Source organism: Xenopus tropicalis, chromosome 3, assembly GCF_000004195.4.
Source record: "Xenopus tropicalis strain Nigerian chromosome 3, UCB_Xtro_10.0, whole genome shotgun sequence".
In the NCBI taxonomy this organism is placed as follows: Eukaryota; Metazoa; Chordata; class Amphibia; order Anura; family Pipidae; genus Xenopus; species Xenopus tropicalis.
The window spans coordinates 140,691,956-140,718,606 of NC_030679.2; the positions used below are offsets into that span (position 1 = coordinate 140,691,956).

The 26,651-nt window shown below is 43.4% G+C and overlaps 1 protein-coding gene across 7 annotated transcripts in view; it reads right to left on the bottom strand.

Annotated features, from left to right (window-relative positions):
- cacna1a (calcium channel, voltage-dependent, P/Q type, alpha 1A subunit) overlaps window positions 1-26,651 on the bottom strand; it is a 132,006-nt gene that overhangs the window by 45,284 nt on the left and 60,071 nt on the right. For 6 of the 7 annotated variants that reach the window (XM_031899453.1, XM_031899456.1, XM_031899454.1 and 3 more), the window contains exons 20-30: window positions 17,078-17,219; window positions 16,821-16,950; window positions 14,043-14,102; window positions 13,682-13,788; window positions 7,148-7,159; window positions 5,892-5,991; window positions 5,195-5,355; window positions 4,066-4,203; window positions 2,588-2,789; window positions 1,211-1,375; window positions 133-243 (exon numbers count right to left, since the gene is read on the bottom strand). In XM_031899453.1, coding sequence (XP_031755313.1) covers window positions 133-243; window positions 1,211-1,375; window positions 2,588-2,789; window positions 4,066-4,203; window positions 5,195-5,355; window positions 5,892-5,991; window positions 7,148-7,159; window positions 13,682-13,788; window positions 14,043-14,102; window positions 16,821-16,950; window positions 17,078-17,219 — 1,328 coding nt within the window. The remainder of the gene's footprint in view (window positions 1-132; window positions 244-1,210; window positions 1,376-2,587; window positions 2,790-4,065; window positions 4,204-5,194; window positions 5,356-5,891; window positions 5,992-7,147; window positions 7,160-13,681; window positions 13,789-14,042; window positions 14,103-16,820; window positions 16,951-17,077; window positions 17,220-26,651) is intronic. The other variant, XM_031899455.1, reaches the window with a different exon arrangement.

Below are 26,651 nucleotides of genomic sequence, written 5' to 3' on the forward strand. Positions count from 1 at the left end.
GGCACAATGGCTGTGCAATACTCCATTCATTCAAGTTTTCATATGTATCGTCCCCAATGACTGTCAGGGCTGCTCTTGCCAATGATTCATGCATGTGACCATGAGCAGAACTTCATTATGGACGCCACTCACCGGAGCACCGAAAGCCATTATTTTGAGAAGGCATTCAAGAGAGAAGAGGGAGGTGAAGACCATGTTGAATGTTTTCAGCACATTTTCATATGTATTAGAAGATCCGTGGAACTACGAGAAAAGGACAGTAGTAAATAAACGTGAGGGCTCTGTGAGCTGTATTTGGCTGATGGATATATTAAAAGGATGAATGTATAATAATTTTACTTTTGTACTTTCCCTATGTTTTGTAAGCTGCCATTGTCTTTTGGGCTGACTTGCTACAAGCGTCCTTTAAAGCCCCCCTACTGTGTTTTAATGTTCTTATAAGATGCTATTTGGAGTCTTTGACCTAACAGTACCAGGGGCATGGTCTGAAATCCAGTTTAACATGAAAAATAAGTATATCTCTACAGCAGGGGTGTCACAGGTGTCCCATGCCATCCCCAGAACTTATTAAACAACCGTTAAGGTGCCCATACACTATAAGATCCGCTCGCCTGGCGATGTCGCCAAGCGAGCGGATCTTCAACCGATATCCCCACCTACGGGTGGGCGATATCGGGTAGCAAGTAACTGGGGCGAAACGATCGGATTACATTTGTGGTTATGGGGCAGTCGGTTCGGGGACCACATCAACGAGCCAATGCGGTCCCCGATCCGACCGGATTTTCTAACCTGGCCGATCGAGATCTGGCCAATTTCAGGCCAGATATCGGTCGGCCAGGCCGCTCTGTTCTGCCCATAAGCGGGCCGATTAGCTGCCGAATCGGTCCAAGGGACCCATATCGGCAGCTATAGTCGGCCCGTGTATGGGGACCTTTACTCACAACTGAAGATAAGGGCTTCTGTGAGATTTGCCAAGTGACAGAAAGAAGGGCGTAGCTCCTAAGGGTGTAGTTTCCTAATTCCCCCATTAGATTATCTCTGTAAATCCTTCCCATATTCCCTGTATGTAGGACGTACTCTTGCATATTCTATGTGCATGTCTAAACCCACCCATCATTCTCCATACCTCCATATTAAAGTAGCTGAAATTCTGTAAACTCTTCTAATACTAAATGAGAGCCAGAGGACATTTCTTCCGATGGGCCCTTACCTTCATCATTAACACAATCGTATTGAGTGCGATGAGAGCCATGATGGTGTATTCAAAGGGGGGAGACACCACAAACTGCCACATGCGATACTGAAAGCTCTGCTTGTTCTGCGGCATATGGCGCGTCAGCGGCTTGGCACTGATAGCAAAGTCTATGCAAGCTCTCTGTAAGCAGAAACCAGATCAGATACATGTTAGTTTCTTTAAATTATATAATAAATAAAATACATACAAAACCTTTGTACTCTAATTGGATAAGCAACTTTATTCATAAATCAAGGTTTTGACCGTTACTGGGCTCACGGTGGTCTTTGTCAGGACACCATAACCTAGTACAATTATGAATAAATAGACTCATCTTAATGCAATAATGTGTTGCATTTTTTCCTAAAATAAATAAATAATAAATTTATAATTATTATACATTTGCAATATTAAATGATATCATATATGGTTAATCCCCCTTAACTGGTGTGTATCCCATAGCACATTATATAACCTGCTGCTGGTTGAAGTAGAACTTAAAGGGGTAGCTCACTTTTATTTTATAGTTTTTGAATTATTTGCCTTCTTCTAACTCTTTGCAGTTTTAAAATGGGGGTCACTGACCAGGGCAGCCAAAAACGATTGCTCTCTGAGGCTACAGTTTTATTGTTATTTATTTTTTTTAACTTATTTTTCTATTCACGTCCTCTTCTATGCTCATTCAAACCACTCCCTGGTTACTAAGGTAATTTTGACCCTAGCAACCAGATAGCTGATGAAACTCGAAACTGCTGAACAAAAATGAAAATGATTAAAAAACTACAAATAATAAAAAATCAAGACCAATTGCAAACTGTCTCAGAATATTACTCTCTACGTCATACTAAAAGTTAACTCAGTGATTACCAACCCCTTCAAACTACCGTCACTGCAGCAGCAGCAGTAAACATTACTCTTGCTTGAAACAATCTGGTTTAGCAAGTGATCACTGAATGGGGGTAAGGCATGTAGAACGATAGGGGCATATTTAGCAAAGGATGAAAAGAAAAAAATGAATTTACTGGAAAATTTGCCAAAAAAAACTCCTTCACTTGTATGGATTTTGGATTATTTTCTAAAATCGTGACTATAAAGATTTTCATTCAACCAGGTCATGGTAAATTTATTATAGGTATATCTAGAGCAACTGGACTTGCTGAGTAATTATTGAAGACATTTTGAATGAGTAGTTAAATGTCTCCAATGATTACTCAGCAAGTCCAATTGAATAACTATGCCCTCTTTGAGTAGTCAGTGTTTCAATCTTTGACAAATATAACCTGCTGCTTGGGTGCCTATTTCATTGCAAAAGTATAGCTCATAAATATTTTGTTGACGTGGAAGTTTTCTCACCTCATTCTTTTCCAAACTGTACTCCTCCATTATTTTGTCACCCTGCTCCTGGAAAGTTATGATAATCAAGGCCACAAAGATGTTGACAAAGAAGAAAGGGAAGACCACAAAGTAGACCACATAAAATATAGACATCTCCATCCGAAAACCAGGCCTGGGACCCTGATCCTCATAGGTGGCATCCACAGAATGTCTGAGCACACTGCATAATTAGAGAGAGAGAGAGAGAGTAAGGCGGAGAGAGCCTAGAACTAGACTAGAGTGACCACTATCTCCCATATGCATTCCCATATATCATTTAGGATAACACACATAAGCTGCATGTAATCTTATTTGCACACTTATTTAATGTAGTGTAAAATGCCCATACTAATTTCATTGTAAAAAGATAAACAAAAAAGTACTACAGGGCACAGTTCAGTTGGTTATAATAAAGTCCATATTCTGAAATATTTGGCAACAAAGGAACTAAATGAAGCCTTTTTATAAATCAATTTCAAATGTACCAGTAAATCATTAATAGTTGGTGATCAATACTGAGTGCCTATAATGTATCAAACTGTTAAGCTTGGAGCTGATAGTGACGCTATTTATAAATAAATCAATGTATACATTTATAATGTATAAATCAATCACTTTATAAATCAATTCCAAATTTGTACCAGTAAGTCATTAATAGCTGGTGATCAATACTGAGGGGCTATAATATTATGTGATAAATTGTTAAGCTGGGAGTTGATAGTGATGATATAGCGTCAAAGCCTGTCTAAAAGCAGTCGTCTTATTGGTTGCTATTGGTCACTGCTCCTTGTCAAACTTAGGGGCTGATTTACTAACCCACGAATTCGAATCCGAATTGGAAAAATTCCGATTGGAAAACGAACACGACTTTTTCGTATTTTTTGCGATTTTTTTCGGCGCCTTTACGACTTTTCGGAAATTATCGCGACTTTTTCGTTACCAATACGATTTGCGCGAAAAAACGCGAGTTTTTTGTAGCCATTCCGAAAGTTGCGATTTTTTCGTAGCGTTAAAACTTGCGCGAAAAGTTGCGCTTTTTTTGTATCGTTAAAACTTAAAAGGCGCGACGTTTTGCGCAAGTTTTAACACTACAAAAAAATCGCAACTTTTTGCTCAAGTTTTAACGCTACGAAAAAATCGCAACTTTCGGAATGGCTACGAAAAACTCGTGTTTTTCCGCAAAAATCGTATTGGTAACGAAAAAGTCGCGATAATTTTCCGAAAAAAATCGCAAAATACCGATCATTACGAAAAAAACGCAATCGGACGCATTCGGCCCGTTCGTGAGTAAGTAAATGGGCCCCTTAGTGTCTTTTATTACATATGGGAGTTGGTCATTTACATTTAAAAATGTATGATTTATGGGCCAACAGTTTATACAATGTTCATAGATGTGTGATATAACCACTTACCACCACCTTGTATATATATATATCGAAACGCACACAAAGACTTACTCTGGCCAACCTTCCCCTGTAGATACAGTAAAGAGGGTGAGAAGTGCCCATAGCACATTGTCATAATGGAACGGCCATTTCTTCCACTCTCGTTTCTGTGCTTTAACTTCACTTTTGTCATAGACCAGGTATTCTCCCCTGTGGTGAAAGTACAGTTTCAACTTAATACATATAAAATGCAATAGAAAAACAATTAGAGACATTTCGGACACTGAATTTATCAAACAATGATACATTTTGCTTGACATTTTGGCTTCAACTACATCAAGACAGGGGAGCAGGTGTAAGAAACACTGGTGAAACCAAAAGTTGTATGTATAAATATTACAAAATAGCAGGAAAAAATTAAAAAGAAAAGATCAGCATGAACAAATCCCAGAAAATATGTGTTTTTGGATGGAGCAAGGGGTGTGGCCAATAACCACCTCTGCTTGGATATCAGGAGGTTAATGATTCTTTGGATGCCTCTCACTGCTCTCTCATGTGGGAAAATGATCCCTAGAAACAACCATTGGGTCTGCCTTAAGGAAATCATAGGTTACTCCAATTCCTTCTGCACTGGCTGCACTTCTCGAGTGGGGTCCATTCACCATGTCTGCCCAATGGCAAACATAGACTGTTCTTATTCTTTATGTATTGGCCGCACTTCTCAAATGGTGGGGCCCATTCACCATGTCTGCCCAATGGCAAACATAGACTGTTCTTATTCTTTATGTATTGGCCGCACTTCTCAAATGGTGGGGCCCATTCACCATGTCTGCCCAATGGCAAACATAGACTGTCCTTATTCTTTATGTATTGGCTGCACTTCTCAAATGGTGGGGTCCATTCACCATGTCAACCCAAATGCCAATCATAGGCTGTTTTAGTTCCTTATGCAGTGGCTGCCCTTCTCAAGGGATTGAAGTAAGTGTTGGCTTTGCCCAGTGTTATCCACATCTGTCCAGTATCATCAAAGACCAGGCCAATAGCCTTTTTTATTTCTATAACACTGATAACCCTATGCAAAGAAGTGTAATCTGGATACTTTTGGTATTTTACATTTTCACCGTTTAAATTGTAGTCAAATTCGTTATACGTTGAATAGGGTACCTCTTTCAGATAGAGGTGCAATAATTATATGTCTCACCTGCAGTCTCTCTGGAATTCCTTGGACTCATCTGTACAATAAAAGAACTTCCCCTTGAAAAGCTGGACGGCTACAACAGCGAAGATGAACATGAAGAGCATGTAGACAATGAGAATGTTCAGAACGTTCTTCAGAGAGTTGACTACGCAGTCGAACACGGCCTGAGGCAGAGAGAAACCAGGCACAGTGGGAAAGATGTAATGGGACAAAGGCATTTTTTATTACAATCTTCCCCTATCAGGTGATGACTGGGTGACACACAGAATAGAACAAAGTGACAGCTCAAGGAAAGAGATGTGAAAAGGTAATATGCCAATTTAATAAGAATCTTTGATAGGTGATAGAGCAGTGATCCCCAACCAGCTGCTTGTGAGCAACATGTTGCTCATCATCCCATGTTGCTTCTAGTGGCCTCAAAGTAGGTGCCCGTTTTTACATTTCTGGTTTGGAGGCAAGTTTTGGAAGCACCGAGACACAGTTTTACCCCAAGCAATCCACATGGGGTTACCAAATAACCAAACACAGCCCTTATTTGGCTTCCCTAAAGAACTTGTTTCATGCTTGTGTGGGTCACCAACACTATTTTCATAACTGAAAATGGATGGGGAGTTATAGGACAGAGATTATCACTTTATAATGTGTTACACATCATTTCTTTAACATGTAGAATAATAGAATGCAAAGCTGTGCCACTAACCTTTAGCTTGGGAAGCCGTTTGATTGTTTTCAGAGGACGCAGGACACGCAGAACACGCAGTGACTTGATGGTACTTATATCCTTTCCTTTGCTTCCACCTCTGTCGGGAAACCGAGAATAAAAGAGAGAAAGGAACGGACGGGGAAAGGCAGAAGTGGTAGGGAAAAGGGAAGACGAAGTTACAAAACCGAAAGAGAAATACAGTGTCCATGAGAGGAGACAACAGAAGAGAGAGATAGAGAGAAATAGAGAGAGATCAGACAGAGGGGTGAAATAAAGAACAGAATGATTGGCAGAAAGACAGGGGCCAAGGTTAAACAGAGGAAAACCAGAGGCAGAATAGAGGAGAAGAAGAAAGAATTGTGGAAACAGAAGAGAAAGAAAAAGACATAGAAAGAGTAGGAATAATGAAAGAAAGCAATATGGCATATATGATGGGATAAAGATAAGACAGAGAATACCAGAAAGCAGGATAGATAGATAGAAAGAGAGAGAGAGAGAGAGAGAGAGAGAGAGAGAGAGAGAGAGAAGAGAGTGCTGTTAGCAAATGTTTGATACATTTAATCCCTTGGTGCTACATGTGAAAAGCTCCCAGGAGGCTTTTTACCAGCTGCTCTGACAACACTTCCAGCCTTTCCGCTCTCCTACCTGCAATCCCTAATGAGCAGCAAAAATCCCTCGCAATCTGACAGTGACACCTCTGCGCACACAGACTGGGGCCATTTATGTTACAGGCTGGTACCAGGGGGGGGAAACTGCCCTGCTGAGCAATGCCACGAGCCGCAGAGGTGTTACAAACCAAGCAAATGTTCTGCTGCGTTTACAAGATTTACCCTTGTGGCAAATGCATCTAAGGAAATTAAAAAGACATTTTACCTGTTCATAAATAGAAAGATGGGCATATACCATTTGCCACAGCCGCAAAAAAATGGCGTTCGCCAAACAAGCGGATTGTCTCTGATATGCCCACCTATGCAGTGTGTGCAGTGTTGTTATAATAAGGGTACTTGTGACCACCATGTCTGAAGTGAGAGTCAAAATAGCCCCTGTTATTTAACAGGGCAGTGATCACATTATAAGTGCCATGTAAAATCACAGTAAGAGGTAATATGGAATCACAGTAAGAGGTGATGTGAAATTCCATCAAGAGAATCAAAGCAAGAGGTATTTTAAAGCTTCCCGTTAACCACTACATCCCCACAGCTAACAAAGGAATGAGGAAAAGAAGAGAGAAAGAGAGGACAGACAGACATTACCGCTGATTGCTCCTGGACGAAGCAGCCAATGTAAGGAGAGAGGGAATGAATCAACAGATACTGAGACAAAGAACACAAACTGCACCACCACCCACACCTTCGATCATTACAAGCAACAAGCTCCCCCTTATTGACTAATCTGCTTCTCATGCACCATTCGCTTCTACCCCCAAGAACAGACATGATCACCCTGGCAGTCTTACCCCAGGGCAGACTAGGTATCCAACCATAGGTGTACCAAGCCAAAAACCTGGGTAGTAGGAAGTCACACAAGCTTCTAAATGCAGAATATCTGGGAGAAGGTACCAGTGGACAAGAGTGCTATCTAAAGGTCCCCATACATGTGAAGATTCGCTCGCTTGGCGAGGTCGCCTACGGGTGGGCGATATCGGGGAACATGTAGGGGCCTGGGGCCAAACAATCGAATTATAACGGCGGCAATGGGCAGTTGGTTCTGGGACCGCATCAACGAGCCGACTGAATCTTTTAATCTGCCTGATTGATATCTGGCCAATTTCAGGCCAGATATCGGTTGGGTATGGTCGTCGTTTCTGCCCATACACGGTCGAAGGGACCGATATCGCCAGCTACAATCGTGTATGGGGACCTTAAGGTAGAGATTTCTAAACTGACCCCAAAAATAAGGAGACCAGGGATGGCCCCTAACTTTCTATAGACACCTCAGTGAGCTTTGGAGTGGTTCTTCAAGGAACACAAAAAAAACCCAATGGGCCATTGAGAATAAAAAGACCAAATGAGAAAAAGACTAAAACAGGAAAAGGGGGAGAAAATGAAAAAAAAAACGAGAGAACCGGGTAGTAGAGAGAAAAACAGACCCCAAAAAAAACAAATGGAATACCAGGGAACAAAGAACATAAGATAAGACAACAGAACATGCAGAGAGGATTAAAATAATTCTGAAAAGTTGGTTCCATTGACTTAAGGTGGCCTTACACATTAGGATCTTAATGTGGTCTGAAGGCCCCAGGTTGTGTATGGCCACCTTAAGCCCTTCCCTTCAGTGGCTCTAAAATCTTGCAGATAAATATCTTCTAAGCTGGCCATAAAAGGCTCCTTTACAGCCTTCTATTCTATTTTGGTGGGTTCCTGACTACTGCACCAACTTACCCATTATATATACCCAAGACTTTTGAATAATTTACCTATATCTTGAGTCATCAGAATATGAGTGGGTATTGATTTTTGATCTATTACCTCACCCATGGTTATAAGCACTTTCGATAACATTTGGCTGGACTGGTGATGGCTGAGTTGCCCGTTGGGACCTGGTCACTCAGTGTAAATATGAACACATGTGGGTCTGTGCTTTGTATATAAGCACAATTTTATTTGCCACCAAAGGGGTAGCATCTCCAGCACAAATTACATTTGTCAATGAAATGCACAGGGTGAAAATCGACGATCCGGGGGGGGGGACGCCTAAAATGACGGACTGCATTGGAAGCTGAAAATGACATGGAGCGCGAGCTTTTTTGGTATGTCATTACCCAGCATGCACAGCTTCTGTATGCAAAGAGTATGACGTAAGATGGTGGGGGTCATGTTTATTAACACGGGGGCATGCAGTAAATGTCGGAAGCAATAAGGCTTGAATGGGAACCTTATTGAGCAGTCGATGGTTATGGACAATGCAAACTGAGAATGGAATCGCTCAATCGCAAATGACTTCTTTTCAGATTTCCTTTACCCTATATTTTGGACTCTCTCTTGCTGCACATATGTGTCTAGCCAGGCTAACTCACACATGTGTTTCCTATTGGCAGCAGAGTTAGGATTTATTATTAATAAAGTATTTGTAAAGCGCCAACATATTCCACAGTGATGTACAACAGTCGAGGGTATACCAGTGATGTGCGAGTTGACCCGCAACCTCCAGGACCTGTGGGATCAGGCGGGTTAGGGTTGAAATTTCCATTGTCTTTGAACCTAAGGCACACGCAGAAGTAGCCTACAGAGCAGAAATACATGGTATGGGGCCTGTGTAGGTCCTACAATAGCAACATATTGTGGGGCGGGTTATGGTTTTATGGGTTAGGGTAGGGTGTGGGTTGATTTTTCCTGATCAGATTACGTACAAATACTAATACAAGGGTAAAGAGGGCTCTGCTTGTCGGAACTTACAATCTAAAAGGAAGGTGGGGGGATCACCAAGACTACTGAGATATATAAGGCACTAAGCATTGCACTTAGCCAATGGCAGAGGCTTATAGTATTTACTGAAGGAATGCTGGTCTAGTTGAGGTCAAGCTTATCTAATGTGTTTTAAAAGTTATTTTTATAGGCAATTCACTTTAGCTGGTCATACTTGGGCAGATTCTCTTGCAATCGGCTCTTTCAGCCCAAGGGCTGAGCAAGCAGATTGTGTGCAATCATGCCAAACACATGAATGACCAATTGTGCTGATCTACTACAGGGCCCATTGCAGAACTTCTACAGAAGCAAGAGAAAAGTGCTGCCCTTGTCAGTTCTGGGGCCTTCGGATGAGCCAACCATACACTGGGGAATGCCTTGTCAGACCGGATCGGCTGATCTGATGGGATTAAAGAAATAACTGCTAAAAGTGTCTCAAGAAGGGCCCAAAATTAATCATGGTAAGGCAATTAGCCAAAACCATATGAGCTGACCAATCATATCACTGCATGTGACTACCTTGTATCAGATAAAATATACACACATTTACAGCAGGGAAAAACAGCATTTCCAGAACTACAAATCCTATAATACCTCTATTTTAGTCAAGCTGGTCATAGGATGAAGGCACCGAGGAAAGTTACCTACACCTACATTTTAGTGAAGGAGAGAAAGGGCATTAACCTGGGGGCCTCCAGTCCCTCACTGCCTATAGCGTTTTATCTATCCCTTTAGATAATCTATTTGTATGTTAGAAATTTATCCATCCTAAGCAACTCTTTAAAAAGGGCAAACATGCCAGATGGACCATGGAGTCCTGAGTAGTATGGAGCGCCATGATTTGTGATGGGGCCCGATGATAGCAGCAAGTGGTGCAATATATAATGTAGATATATATATACAGTATATATAATGTAGCCTGTTTGCCATAGCATCTTCCTTTCTGATTCTGCTACAGTCTAGAAAGAGACTCATCCAATGTAAGTACTAAGCTGTCTCTGATCTGCTGCAGTCAACAGCGTGAATGCAGCTAAGAGGGATGTACATATGCATGTCAGTAGCCAATTTGGCACGGACCCTTTATCAGTGATGTGATGCTGCAGATCAGTAGCCATTAGCCAACCTGGAATGCAGCATTTATCAGCAAGTGACGCCTTAAAGGTGTAGAAGACATCATAGCAACGTAGGTCTAAAATGGGCAAAGATCTGCTCATCTTTTGGCACTGCCAAAGTGCCAAAAGTGGTGGTTCCAAGCTTTATATGATTCCAAAAACATTTCAGCTGAATAACTGGTGGGACCTGTAAACCTCATAGGTTTTGCCTTCGCTGATTCAGTTATGTCATGTGATGCATAAACATTGACTGATGTGGGCATGGCCTGGAATGAGTATATTACAATAGGTATTCTTCATATCCAGAGCTGTTTTGCCTTCACTTATTCGGTGATATAGTGTTGCTAAGGGTCAGATATAGGGTGTACAATGGAATTATTATGTCACAAGTGCTAAATGGAAAGTTCATGTAATTGTAATTAAAAATCTGAGCTGTCAATCATATATTGCCTGCCCCGCCTCTATGCCGCAGGCATAGAGGCGGGGCAGGCAATATATGATTGACAGCTCAGATTTTTAAATACATATATAACAGGTATGGATGATTTAATTAAAAAAAGGATTTGGGTTTCATGTTCAGTTTTGAAAGGACTTTTATTATACAGCTTTTTATGACTGGGTGATATAAATAATGTATAAGATAATGTAATAGGAGAGAAATCAAGTTTTTTCCCCTCCTCTAAAAAGATAGATAGATCCAGCACCCAGTGCCCTACTTACTGGGAATAGAAGAAGAGTCACAATGTGCTCTGAAAACATTATTTATTTATTTTTTTACTTTATTTAAACAAAGAGATAACAAAATAACCTTTCTTTTTGGGCCCAGACACATAGATTATCCAGAAAAGAACTCTACATCACTGAGGAGATGAGACACTGGCACAATGATGTCCCTTGTTATTTCCAGCATTTAATCATTTTAGAAAGGAACGCTGGGCTCATGTGAAATTAGCTGGCATTGCTGCAATGCACCCCGCTGTGTTCCCCATAAGGAGCCCGGCTCAGGGATTTATTATTTGCCGGGTAAAAGTGCAGAGCCTGAGAAGCTTTTGCGGGTCTGCAATACACTTAGTAAAAGGAGTATTAAAGGTTTTTGTTGTTTCAGGAAGGGGGTTATGGGATGCACTTTCAATATTTTCTTAAGAACCAGTGGCAAGATTACTGGGCCCTGAAAGAAAATCATCTTAACCCCACCCAGATGGCCTGTTTGGCACATATACTGAAAGGGTACAGCTGCCAGGGACCATATTGGGCCTCTCAGCAACATGACGCCTGCTGTCTCTCTTCCTACACACCTGAAGGGGCACATTTAGGGCTGGATTTATCTCTAATGCTGCCATTGCTGTTATGCACCCTTTACTCATGCCCATACACAAGCCAGTACAATGACTTAGAGCCCATATACTACCACATCCTATCTGTATAGAAAAAACATAAATAATTTAACATGATTCACCCCCAGTGAAGTAAAAACTCATAGTTTACAGGTCTGACCATAATAACACAAAAGTGGTAATTGTATCTTAGTTGGGATCAAGTACAGGTACTGTTTTATTATTACAGAGAAAAGGGAATCATTTAACCATTAAATAAACCCAATAGGGCTGTTCTGCCCCCAATAAGGGGTAATTATATCTTAGTTGGGATCAAGTACAGGTACTGTTTTATTATTACAGAGAAAAGGGAATCATTTAACCATTAAATAAACCCAATAGGGCTGTTCTGCCCCAATAAGGGGTAATTATATCTTAGCTGGGATCAAGTACAGGTACTGTTTTATTATTACAGAGAAAAGGGAATCATTTAACCATTAAATAAACCCAATAGGGCTGTTCTGCCCCCAATAAGGGGTAATTATATCTTAGTTGGGATCAAGTACAGGTACTGTTTTATTATTACAGAGAAAAGGGAATCATTTAACCATGAAATAAACCCAATAGGGCTGTTCTGCCCCAATAAGGGGTAATTATATCTTAGCTGGGATCAAGTACAGGTACTGTTTTATTATTACAGAGAAAAGGGAATCATTTAACCATTAAATAAACCCAATAGGGCTGTTCTGCCCCCAATAAGGGGTAATTATATCTTAGTTGGGATCAAGTACAGGTACTGTTTTATTATTACAGAGAAAAGGGAATCATTTAACCATTAAATAAACCCAATAGGGCTGTTCTGCCCCCAATAAGGGGTAATTATATCTTAGTTGGGATCAAGTAGAGCAGTGATCCCCAACCAGTGGCTCAGGGGCAACATGTTGCTCCCCAACCCCTTGGATGTTGCTCTCAGTGCCCCCAAACCAGGGAGTTATTTTTGAATTCCTGACTTGGGGGCAAGTTTTGGTTGAATAAAAACAAGATTTACTACCAAATAAAACCCCTGTAAGCTCCCTAATAGCCAATCACAGCCCTTATTTGGCCATGAACTTTTATGGTGCTTGTGTTGCACTCCAAGTCTTTTTACATTTGACTGTGGCTCACAATTAAGAAAGGTTGGGGATTCCTGAAGTAGAGGTACTGTTTTATTATTACAGAGAAAAAGGAAATCATTTTTAAAACTAAGAAATATTTGCTTATAATGGAGTCTATGGCAGATGGCCTTTCGGTAATTCAGAACTTTCTGGATAACGGGTTTCCGGATAAGGGATCCCATACCTGTGCTCCTTTTTTGTACTATGCCTTTAAGCACTCAGTGTCGCACCTCTCAAATTGTACTCAACAGAAGGCTGTGCAAGTGAATGCCTATGTCCCACCCACGTGTGCCACCTATGTCCTAACAGGTATCCCTTGCTCCCAAATGTTCCCAGTTCACTAACCAGTACAAACGATTGAATCTCCTGAATCCGTAACCTTCTTTTGTTAAACAAGGGCAGTCACCTCCACAAATTTCTGTTGCCCTTGTCCTGGGCCTGTTCATGAGTACAATATAGTAGGACAAATACATTCTATACCCCACAGAGACTGGATTCTAAACTGTGTGTTTCTCATCCTGAAGTTTTACAGTTGAGAAACATCTTGTGTGTTGTGTCCTTATGATCAGAACTTGAAATAAAATAAATAACACCTTAAAACCATTTTTGTTTCTACAAAATGTTTTTCTTGATACCAATACTCCTGTTTCTAAAAGCAGCAAATGAAAGGGCATTGGGTGAAAGGCAGAATGACTCTAAATCCTATTGGTCAGGCACCAAATGCATATCAACATGCAGTGATCAAGGCCAGGCAGGTTGTGGGGTACAACAACCGCAGGAAGGATGGGGTGGGGTGGTACTTACGAAAAGGCGAAGGCCACTAGAGCACCGCAGACGACGATGAAATCTAAAAAGTTCCACAGATCCCGGAAGTAGGCTCCCTGATGTAGAATGAGGCCCAGATCGACCATCTGAGGAGAGAGAACAGCAATGGTTCAGAGATGTAATTGGAGATGCATTCAAGATTCATTGTTTGCTTTGGGGGAGTAAATAACCCAGGGAAATAGTGGGAAAAAGGGAGTGCAGGTTGTGTGCCAGTGGGAGAGCAAAGGGGACTCCATACCAGGCCCCCTCTCGCTGCAGACCTTCCACCCACTGACCTATCACCTGCTGCTTCTGCAGTTATACCACTGGCTACAGTTAACAGCAGCCTTGAGATTCATACCTTGATAACCATCTCAAAAGTGAAGACTCCCGTAAAGACGTAGTCAAAATAACGCAAGACCTAGAAAGAACAGAAAAACTCTGCATGAATGGTACAGTGTGCCGAACTTACCCCAGAATGGGTCTCCGTGCCATTTAGGTCACCATAACCTCATTCACTATAATGAAATCCAATGGACAATTACTTCTAAACCCCATTTTGGGCCATGAAGCTGATTCCCAGACTTTTTCAGGGTCCCAAAAAGAGGTTAAAAAGACTGATGCAGTGACAAAGAGGACAGGAACAATTAGGTTATGGGGGAAAGAAACAGTTGCACCCATCTGCTGTATAAAATGCCTAAGCACTTTGGATATCGGCGCATATGCAGTATCTATAACAAGTATATACTGTATGTGTGTGTTTATGTTTTATATACACACACCTGCTAGATATGAGATGTATATCTGTCTCAGTATATACAATATGCACATTTCCTCTCCTCCCATCTCCCTCTGGGACCAATGTTCCCATTATTTCAATCAGCAGCCCCTTCCCTCCCTCCTTTTCCTCTCCTTTCTCTCTCCCCTGTTTCCCCTGCGGGAGCTGTCCAGTACATATATAGAGAGAGGAACTGCAAAGTAAGCAGCGGTAGGAGAGGGGCGGGTGTGATTAACGGGGCTGTCAGACCAGCACACCTCACCCTAACTTCCCAACATAGCTTCCCAGTCTCTCTCTGCAGCCTGCTCTACTTAACCCCTTCCCCCTGCACTAAAATCCCTGCACAGATATGGCGAGTTCGCCCTAAATGAATTGGGGTTTTCTTGAGCATGTCTTGCTATTTGCTGCTAGGAATGAAGCTTATCCTATGATAGGGGATATCCAGAGAATATCAGGTTTAGGGTATCTACATAACCAGGATGTGTAGAATTGTCATTTCTGTCATATGTAGCTTTGAGCTCCACATATCCTGAACATCAACAGCCTTTTAACACTTTTTTAAATAAAATCATGGAAATTCTTACAGGGGCCTCTCCTGCAGAGCTGCCATCACCCTACTATGCCTGCTATATGCTACTATAGGCACCATCTCTCCCTACTATACCTGCTATCCCACAGCCCCAGTACCTTCCCAGAGGCTATTATCCCCCCACTGCTACTATAGGCACCATCTCTCCCTACTATACCTGCTATCCCACAGCCCCAGTCCCTTCCCAGAGGCTATTATCCCCCCACTGCTACTATAGGCACCATCTCTCCCTACTATACCTGCTATCCCACAGCCCCAGTCCCTTCCCAGAGGCTATTATCCCCCCACTGCTACTATAGGCACCATCTCTCCCTACTATACCTGCTATCCCACAGCCCCAGTCCCTTCCCAAAGGCTATTATCCCCCACTGCTACTATAGGCACCATCTCTCCCTACTATACCTGCTATCCCACAGCCCCAGTCCCTTCCCAGAGGCTATTATCCCCCCACTGCTACTATAGGCACCATCTCTCCCTACTATACCTGCTATCCCACAGCCCCAGTCCCTTCCCAGAGGCTATTATCGCCCCACTGCTACTATAGGCACCATCTCTCCCTACTATACCTGCTATCCCCCAGCCCCAGTCCCTTCCCAGAGGCTATTATCCCCCCACTGCTACTATAGGCACCATCTCTCCCTACTATACCTGCTATCCCACAGCCACAGTCCCTTCCCAGAGGCTATTATCCCCCCACTGCTACTATAGACATCATCTCTCCCTACTATACCTGCTATCCCACAGCCCCAGTCCCTTCCCAGAGGCTATTATCCCCCACTGCTACTATAGGCACCATCTCTCCCTACTATACCTGCTATCCCACAGCCCCAGTCCCTTCCCAGAGGCTATTATCCCCCCACTGCTACTATAGGCACCATCTCTCCCTACTATACCTGCTATCCCACAGCCCCAGTCCCTTCCCATAGGCTATTATCCCCCCACTGCTACTATAGGCACCATCTCTCCCTACTATACCTGCTATCCCACAGCCCCAGTCCCTTCCCAGAGGCTATTATCCCCCACTGCTACTATAGGCACCATCTCTCCCTACTATACCTGCTATCCCACAGCCCCAGTCCCTTCCCAGAGGCTATTATCCCCCACTGCTACTATAGGCACCATCTCTCCCTACTATACCTGCTATCCCACAGCCCCAGTCCCTTCCCAGAGGCTATTATCCCCCCACTGCTACTATAGGCACCATCTCTCCCTACTATACCTGCTATCCCACAGCCCCAGTCCCTTCCCAAAGGATATTATCCCCCCACTGCTACTATAGGCACCATCTCTCCCTACTATACCTGCTATCCCACAGCCCCAGTCCCTTCCCATAGGCTATTATCCCCCCACTGCTACTATAGGCACCATCTCTCCCTACTATACCTGCTATCCCACAGCCCCAGTCCCTTCCCAGAGGCTATTATCCCCCCACTGCTACTATAGGCACCATCTCTCCCTACTATACCTGCTATCCCACAGCCCCAGTCCCTTCCCAGAGGCTATTATCCCCCCACTGCTACTATAGGCACCATCTCTCCCTACTATACCTGCTATCCCACAGCCACAGTATCTATATAAAAAGAACATAAATCAGGAATGGGGGAGTTGTCATTACAAAGAGGTGGCTCCAGTGTGTAGTGGATTTAGCCACCAAAAAATACAGTACAAGCAAACCACAGGCCTTATGACAGCCAAATGCAGAACAGAGGGTATTCATGGGAGGATGATCCTATAAGTGTGGCCCCATGCAAGTTAGGGCACAGGCAACTCACGTTATTCCTGGGGGCATCTGGCTGCACTGGGTCTTCAGCAGCGAGGGCTATACTGCTCATTGCGATCACCATCAAGATGCACATTTCAAAGTATCGCATAGTGACTATGTAATGGCACAGTCGCCGAAGACTGTGCGGAAAGAGAACAAAAAGAAGAAATTTAAAAATGGAGAGTGACTGCAATAGACTAGAACAATAGTTGGGAAGTAGACTTTGTACTTCTATATGCTGAGGCTATAAGGAATATGATTACTCACGGGTTAGTAGTAGACAAAATAAACATGGAGCTGTAGGGGGGCATCGGCTTAGGGCCCTTTTCTCCATCATCATCATCCTCCTCTTCTTCTTTTTTCTCATCGTCTTTTTTAGGAAGCGGGGAGACTGCAACAATCTTATTGGCTGTGATAAGAGAAAGGAATGCACTAAGTGAGTCAGACTGTTGAGCACCAATGATAATGAGAGATATTTGGTCTTATCCCTTTAAAAACCAGGCACATTTAATCCATGTCGAATGGCTTTGTAGCAGTTGATTTAGATGAGCCCTGCATGACTGTACAGAATCTGCACAGGCTGCAGCCTGCATCCAGTTCTATTGCTTATTAACCCAGGTTGTGGATTAACACGTGACCATTTTTAAAGGGATAAGATGGCACCTGAATAAAAACAGATCCGACCAATCAAATAGAGTGTTATATATGAGAAACTATGCGCCATCCTTCCTTGCAGTGAGTGAGTAGCGCAGACATGCAGATGCTATTAATCTAGCTGCACACATATGGGGCACATCCCTGAGGCCACTGGATCGACTTTATATAGAAATAGGAGTGCTTATATTATTTGTGATGAAAGGAAATGTTCTAGACAAAATATCATGGCTTAAAGAGGCTCTCTGGCCAAATAAAAATAATCAGCCTTCCAATGCACACACTGTATATATTGTACCTTAATTAAAACATTTCACTAATTCTAATATTTGTAAATGTAATCGTCATAGGCAAAGAATGGTTTTTGTGCTTAGGCCACAATGCTTACAACTGCAGTGCCAGTTCCATGTATAATACCTCAGAACACACAGCGGGATAAATACAGTGCTAATTCCATGTATAATACCCCAGAACCCACAGCAGGATAAATACAGTGCCAATTCCATGTATAATACCCCAGAACCCACAGCAGGATAAATACAGTGCCAATTTCATGTATAATACCCCAGAACCCACAGCAGGATAAATACAGTGCCAATTCCATGTATAATACCCCAGAACCCACAGCAGGATACATACAGTGCCAATTCCATGTATAATACCCCAGAACCCACAGCAGGATACATACAGTGCCAATTCCATGTATAATACCCCAGAACCCACAGCAGGATACATACAGTGCCAATTCCATGTATAATACCCCAGAACACACAGCAGGATAAATACAGTGCCAATTCCATGTATAATACCCCAGAACCCACAGCAGGATAAATACAGTGCCAATTCCATGTATAATACCCCAGAACCCACAGCAGGATAAATACAGTGCCAATTCCATGTATAATACCCCAGAACACACAGCAGATAAATACAGTGCCAATTCCATGTATAATACCCCAGAACCCACAGCAGATAAATACAGTGCCAATTCCATGTATAATACCCCAGAACACACAGCAGGATAAATACAGTGCCAATTCCATGTATAATACCCCAGAACCCACAGCAGGATAAATACAGTGCCAGTTCCATGTATAATACCCCAAGAACACACAGAAGGATAAATACAGTGCCAATTCCATGTATAATACCCCAGAACCCACAGCAGGATAAATACAGTGCCAATTCCATGTATAATAACCCAGAACCCACAGCAGGATAAATACAGTGCCAATTCCATGTATAATACCCCAGAACCCACAGCAGGATAAATACAGTGCCAATTCCATGTATAATACCCCAGAACCCACAGCAGGATAAATACAGTGCCAATTCCATGTATAATACCCCAGAACACACAGCAGGATAAATACAGTGCCAATTCCATATATAATACCCCAGAACCCACAGCAGGATAAATACAGTGCCAGTTCCATGTATAATACCCCAAGAACACACAGAAGGATAAATACAGTGCCAATTCCATGTATAATACCCCAAAACCCACAGCAGGATAAATACAGTGCCAAATCCATGTATAATACCCCAGAACCCACAGCAGGATAAATACAGTGCCAATTCCATGTATAATACCCCAGAACCCACAGCAGGATAAATACAGTGCCAATTCCATGTATAATACCCCAGAACCCACAGCAGGATAAATACAGTGCCAATTCCATGTATAATATCCCAGAACCCACAGCAGGATAAATACAGTGCCAATTCCATGTATAATACCCCAGAATCCACAGCAGGATAAATACAGTGCCAATTCCATGTATAATACCCCAGAACACACACCAGGATAAATACAGTGCAAATTCCATGTATAATACCCCAGAACCCACAGCAGGATAAATACAATGCCAATTCCATGTGTAATACCCCAGAACACACAGCAGGATAAATACAGTGCCAATTCCATGTATAATACCCAAGAACCCACAGCAGGATAAATACAGTGCCAATTCCATGTATAATACCCCAGAACCCACAGCAGGATAAATACAGTGCCAATTCCATGTATAATACCCCAGAACCCACAGCAGGATAAATACAATGCCAATTCCATGTGTAATACCCCAGAACACACAGCAGGATAAATACAGTGCCAATTCCATGTATAATACCCCAGAACCCACAGCAGGATAAATACAGTGCCAATTCCATGTATAATACCCCAGAACCCACAGCAGGATAAATACAGTGCCAATTCCATGTATAATACCCCAAAACACACAGCAAGATAAATACAGTGCCAATTCCATGTATAATACCCCAGAACACACAGCAGAATAAATACAGTGCCAATTCCATGTATAATACCCCAGAACCCACAGCAGGATAAATACAGTGCCAATTCCATGTATAATACCCCAGAACCCACAGCAGGATAAATACAGTGCCAGTTCCATATATAATACCCCAGAACCCACAGCAGGATAAATACAGTGCCAATTCCATGTATAATACCCCAGAACACAAAGCAGGATAAATACAGTGCCAATTCCATGTATAATATCCCAGAACCCACAGCAGGATAAATACAGTGCCAATTCCATGTATAATACCCCAGAACCCACAGCAGGATAAATACAGTGCCAATTCCATGTATAATACCCCAGAACCCACAGCAGGATAAATACAGTGCCAATTCCATGTATAATACCCCAGAACTCACAGCAGGATAAATACAGTGCCAATTCCATGTATAATACCCCAGAACCCACAGCAGGATAAATACAGTGCCAATTCCATGTATAATACCCCAGAACCCACAGCAGGATAAATACAGTGCCAATTCCATGTATAATATCCCAGAACCCACAGCAGGATAAATACAGTGCCAATTCCATGTATAATACCCCAGAACCCACAGCAGGATAAATACAGTGCCAATTCCATGTATAATACCCCAGAACCCACAGCAGGATAAATACAGTGCCAATTCCATGTATAATACCCCAGAACTCACAGCAGGATAAATACAGTGCCAATTCCATGTATAATATCCCAGAACCCACAGCAGGATAAATACAGTGCCAATTCCATGTATAATATCCCAGAACCCACAGCAGGATAAATACAGTGCCAATTCCATGTATAATACCCCAGAACACACGGCAGGATTAATACAGTGCGAATTCCATGTATAATACCCCAGAACCCACAGCAGGATAAATACAGTGCCAATTCCATGTATAATACCCCAGAACCCACAGCAGGATAAATACAGTGCCAATTCCATGTATAATACCCCAGAACCCACAGCAGGATAAATACAGGGCCAATTCCATGTATAATACCCCAGAACCCACAGCAGGATAAATATAGTGCCAATTCCATGTATAATACCCCAGAACCCACAGCAGGATAAATACAGGGCCAATTCCATGTATAATACCCCAGAACCCACAGCAGGATAAATATAGTGCCAGTTCCATTTATAATATCCCAGAATGCATAGCAAGATATATACAGGGCCAGTTCCACACAGTGGAAATGTAGAGGTCATCACTCCATAGAATATCGTATTGTAAATAGGTTATATCAAGAAGGGTAGATGAAAGGCGAGGAAGGGAATAAAGTATTTCTGCCCATCTCCATTTGCCTTACTTGTTCTGACCCAGATAACATATCCCCAGCCCCAAAGCATACAGAATGACAGTGAGGAAACTATATAACAATGTGAAGAACACTGATCCCCTCGTGTATGATGTCCCTTTGTGTATGGGAATGCTTAGCCTCCCCGAGCCCAGTTTTGGAAGTAGGTATTAAACCCACTATATATATATATATATATGCTGCAGACTGTGCTGATGCCTGTGTAGCCATGCAGAATGAATCTAAATTAATTGCTAATTAGAAGAAGACGGGCTTGGATTTTATCTGTGTCCCGTTCCAAAAGGGTGAGGTGGGAGGACAGCAGGGGGCACATCCCAGCTTTAATGTGAACAAGTAACAAGGCCTTTGTTTGGGGCCAGTAATGGCACACAGAGTGATTCACACATTTTATTATGGGTATTGACACATGTATTAATGTGCTTTCACCCTGCTGGAGGCAGATCCCAGGGGTTAAGCTCTTCATACACGGTTAATTTTTGCAACTACAGAAAGACCGGAATCCCATTAGCTCCTATTCACAAGGACCGAACTAATTAACTCGTGTTCCAGTGACTGACTCCTGCTCCCGTCAGTCCTCCAATATAATCACGGTGCTAATGGAGAAGTTACTAATAAGGCCCTATACATTTAAATCAAGTCTTGCTGAGAGGCGAACATGGGGAATTGCAACAATCATACAATATTATTGCGCTGAGATTGGCTGCCCAGGTACTTAAAGGGCAAATAAGCCCAAAATAGATGCAAATGCATTCACTTCTAAGCAGCTTCCCAGTATACATTCATTCTCAAAAGGTCAGTGGTTTTAAAGTCATTACTAAATATAATTGCTATTGGAAGCGGCATTTGTATATTCCATTGTTGTTGCTGTATCAGGCATTCAACTATTGTTGAACATTTTGAATCCAAATCTCAGCCTGACTGGGCTTTCAGGTAGGCATTTTGCCCAAATCTCACCCTAATTAGCCTTCATACTGAGCTCCTCTGTGGCTGCTTTAAGCCTTTTAAGACCAGAGGGGCTGCTGTAAGGTGCCATAGACACTCACTACTTATTGGGCCTATGGGGGGGCTGTTTGGGCCTCTGTGTACTGAAAATCAGGTCCAGACTGGCAATCTGTGGGTTCAGGCAAATGCCAGAGGGGCTGCTGTAAGGTGCCATAGTCACTCACTATTTATTGGGCCTATGGGGGGGCTGTTTGGGCCTCTGTGTACTGAAAATCAGGCCCAGACTGGCAATCTGTGGGTTCAGGCAAATGCCAGAGGGGCTGCTGTAAGGTGCCATAGGCACTCACTATTTATTGGGCCTATGGGGGGCTGTTTGGGCCTCTGTGTACTGAGAATTAAGCCCAGACTGGCAATCTGTGGGTTCAGGCAAATGCCAGAGGGGCTGCTGTAAGGTGCCATAGACAGTCACTATTTATTGGGCCTATGGGGGGGCTGTTTGGGCCTCTGTGTACTGAAAATCAGGCCCAGACTGGCAATCCGTGGGTTCAGGCAAATGCCAGAGGGGCTGCTGTAAGGTGCCATAGACACTCACTATTTATTGGGCTGCTGGGGGGCTGTTTGGGCCTCTGTGTACTGAAAATCAGGCCCAGACTGGCAATCTGTGGGTTCAGGCAAATGCCAGAGGGGCTGCTGTAAGGTGTTATAGACACTCACTATTTATTGGGCCTATGGGGGGGCTGTTTGGGCTTCTGTGTACTGAAAATCAGGCCCAGACTGACAATCTGTGGGTTCAGGCAAATGCCAGAGGGGCTGCTGTAAGGTGCCATAGACACTCACTATTTATTGGGCTGCTGGGGGGCTGTTTGGGCCTCTGTGTACTGAAAATCAGGCCCAGACTGGCAATCTGTGGGTTCAGGCAAATGCCAGAGGGGCTGCTGTAAGGTGCCATAGACACTCACTATTTATTGGGCCTATGGGGGGGCTGTTTGGGCTTCTGTGTACTGAAAATCAGGCCCAGACTGGCAATCTGTGGGTTCAGGCAAATGCCAGAGGGGCTGCTGTAAGGTGCCATAGACACTCACTATTTATTGGGCTGCTGGGGGGCTGTTTGGGCCTCTGTGTACTGGAAATCAGGCCCAGACTGGCAATCTGTGGGTTCAGGCAAATGCCAGAGGGGCTGCTGTAAGGTGCCATAGACACTCACTATTTATTGGGCCTATGGGGGGGCTGTTTGGGCTTCTGTGTACTGAAAATCAGGCCCAGACTGGCAATCCGTGGGTTCAGGCAAATGCCAGAGGGGCTGCTGTAAGGTGCCATAGACACTCACTATTTATTGGGCTGCTGGGGGGCTGTTTGGGCCTCTGTGTACTGAAAATCAGGCCCAGACTGGCAATCTGTGGGTTCAGGCAAATGCCAGAGGGGCTGCTGTAAGGTGCCATAGACACTCACTATTTATTGGGCCTATGGGGGGGCTGTTTGGGCTTCTGTGTACTGAAAATCAGGCCCAGACTGGCAATCCGTGGGTTCAGGCAAATGCCAGAGGGGCTGCTGTAAGGTGCCATAGACACTCACTATTTATTGGGCTGCTGGGGGGCTGTTTGGGCCTCTGTGTACTGAAAATCAGGCCCAGACTGGCAATCTGTGGGTTCAGGCAAATGCCAGAGGGGCTGCTGTAAGGTGCCATAGACACTCACTATTTATTGGGCCTATGGGGGGGCTGTTTGGGCTTCTGTGTACTGAAAATCAGGCCCAGACTGGCAATCTGTGGGTTCAGGCAAATGCCAGAGGGGCTGCTGTAAGGAGCCATAGTCACTCACTATTTATTGGGCCTATGGGGGGGGCTGTTTGGGCCTCTGTGTACTGAAAATCAGGCCCGGACTGGCAATCTGTGGGTTCCGGCAAATGCCAGAGGGGCTGCTGTAAGGTGCCATAGTCACTCACTATTTATTGGGCCTATGGGGGGCTGTTTGGGCCTCTGTGTACTGACAATCAGGCCCAGACTGGCAATCTGTGGGTTCAGGCAAATGCCAGAGGGGCTGCTGTAAGGTGCCATAGACACTCACTATTTATTGGGCCTATGGGGGGGTTGTTTGGGCCTCTGTGTACTTGAATTGCCAGGTGTGTGTGTGCTTGAATTGACTCCCAGTCCACACCTGCTTGAGGTATATAAATGTAGCCAATGTAGCAGAACTAAGTAGACTCCAGGGCTGAATACAATATTCTATTCCTATTTTGACTCTCATCCTGATGGCGCTGCTACAAGTCATCTTCCTATCTAAATATTACAAGGTCTTTGGCTTACAAACCCAGGACTAATGATATCTTCATTCTCTGAGGGGGATTTTTTTCAACCTTGCACTAAGGCGTAGTTGTCAGTTAGTGTGATTTATTTAGATTAGATTATTAGATTTAAGCTGGCCATACACGCACCGATAATATCATACGAAACCTTGTTTCGTACGATATTTGGTGCAGGTATGGCGAGTCGACCGATATCGCAGGATGCTGCTGACTCACCGATCGGCCAGGTTAAAAGATTTTGATCGTGCCCCATAGAAGGCAACTGAGCAAAATCTGCCGTCAGGGCTGAATGGGCAGAAGGAGGTAGAAATGCTATTGTTTCTACCTCCTTATCTGCCATTTCAGCCCTGAACGGTTAGTGGCAGGATCTAAAATCGCCAAGTGTGTGGCCACCTTTAGAGGTTATACAGTCTGTAGGGTCAGGCTCCATGTTAGTGCAAGAATTGGCCCATGTATGCAGTGACCAGTTAAGGTGGCCATACACAATTGTAGCTGCTGATATCAGTCCCTTAGACTGATTCGGCAGGTCATCAGCCCGTCCAGGGGCACAAACAACGGGCCTGCCCGACCGACATCTGGCCTGAAATCGGCCAGATATTGATCAGGCAGGCTAAGAAATGTAGTCGGATCAGGGACCGCATTGGTTCGTTGAACCGACTGTGCCTATTACCGGCATTCTAATTCCATAGTTTGGCCCCAGGGCCAAACGACCGAATTAGCCTAAATTTACCCGATATCGCCCACCCGTAGGTGGGGGATATAGGGAGAAGATCTGCTCGCTTGGCGAGTCTTAACGTGTATGGCCACCTTTACTCCTGATCAGGATTAGATGCCAATGTCTCTCTGCTGTTTGAATTTGTGTCTTGCTGTATCAGCTCCATTCTTTCCAGACTGGGGTTTATATCCCTTTCGCTTTGGTTTGAGAGCTTTCTGTCTGATTAGCTCTGACAGTGTGTCTGGTTGAGACAAGATGAAGGATGAATGCAAAGCTCTCTCTTTAAATAGCATGTAAAAGAAGCTGGTATGGGCTGGGCCATCTTTACCTATGGCATTGGTTATTGCCTGTTTTGTTGTAAATCTGTATGTTCAAAATATACCCCCATATATAGATGAAATTATATATCTAACATAAAATTGGGTACAAAAACCATACTACTGGCATAGGGGTAATAGATGTAAATATGGGAAATGTCTTGTACGACCCCTACAAGGTGCTAAAAGGACTATATACTCCTTGGCTGGGAGGGTAATGCTATTCAGGGCTCATCTACAATGGTGACCTCCAAGCTGCAAATACTGTTCCATTTATTGTACTCCCAATAGATCAGGGGCCACAGCAGGTATAGGCCAATGGAGGCCGTACAGATGCTGATTCTGGGAGATGTAGTTCAGCAAGATCTGGCGGGCTGCCATATGGCCATTACTATTCTGGAATAGATTGATGAAAACCTGCAGCATTTCTGGTTGTATTGCAGTGCCTTACCTTCCCCCATGCAGCTGCTCGATTCTAGAATGTAGAGCAAGTTCTACCCTCCCGGGAGATGCACATTTCTGTGTGAGTGCAACCCTGTAGGGAGCGGCTCTCTCCACTCTCCTGCACTAGTGATTATTGGACAGCAGAATAAATGTTCCTTGGTGCACAGGAACATACCAGCGGGACCCTGGTAGCAAGGACTTCAACAATATACCTGCCTGCCATCCAACCAACAGCCAGCGACACCTCATATATCAGATGGCCAAGAATTAGGGAACATTCAGCAGCTGTTGCCTTGATATTTTATGACCATTGGAATCCATTTGGTCCAATGGTGCCCACGCCCAAGATGCAACTAAGTTGGGGGGGGGTAAAAGAGAAAACAGTATATTTGTGAAACCATTGGCCAAGCACACTGATAAATTAGGCAATTAGGGGTCTGCCGCAAAAGATTAAAATCTTTAGAAGGGGGGATAAGTGAGACACAAGATATAAAAATATGTAGCTGTGGGGAAAGTATAAGCTGGAGAAATATTTAGTATAGTGTATCAGAGCTTGGGGAAAAAGGGGTTAAAGGGGTCGGTCACCTTTGAGTTTTTTACTATGATGTAGAAAGTGATATTCTGAAAGAATATGCAATTGGTCTTCATATTTTATTTCGTTTTTTTGTTCAGGAGGCCCAGTTTGGAGTTCCAGAAGCTATTTGGTGGCTAGGTTCCAAGTTATCTTACCAACCAGGGAGTGGTCTGGATGAGAAAAACTGTAGCCTCACAGAGCAATTTCAAAACGGCAAAGAGTTAGAAGAAGAAGAAGAAGACGGCAAATAATTAAAAAACTATAACA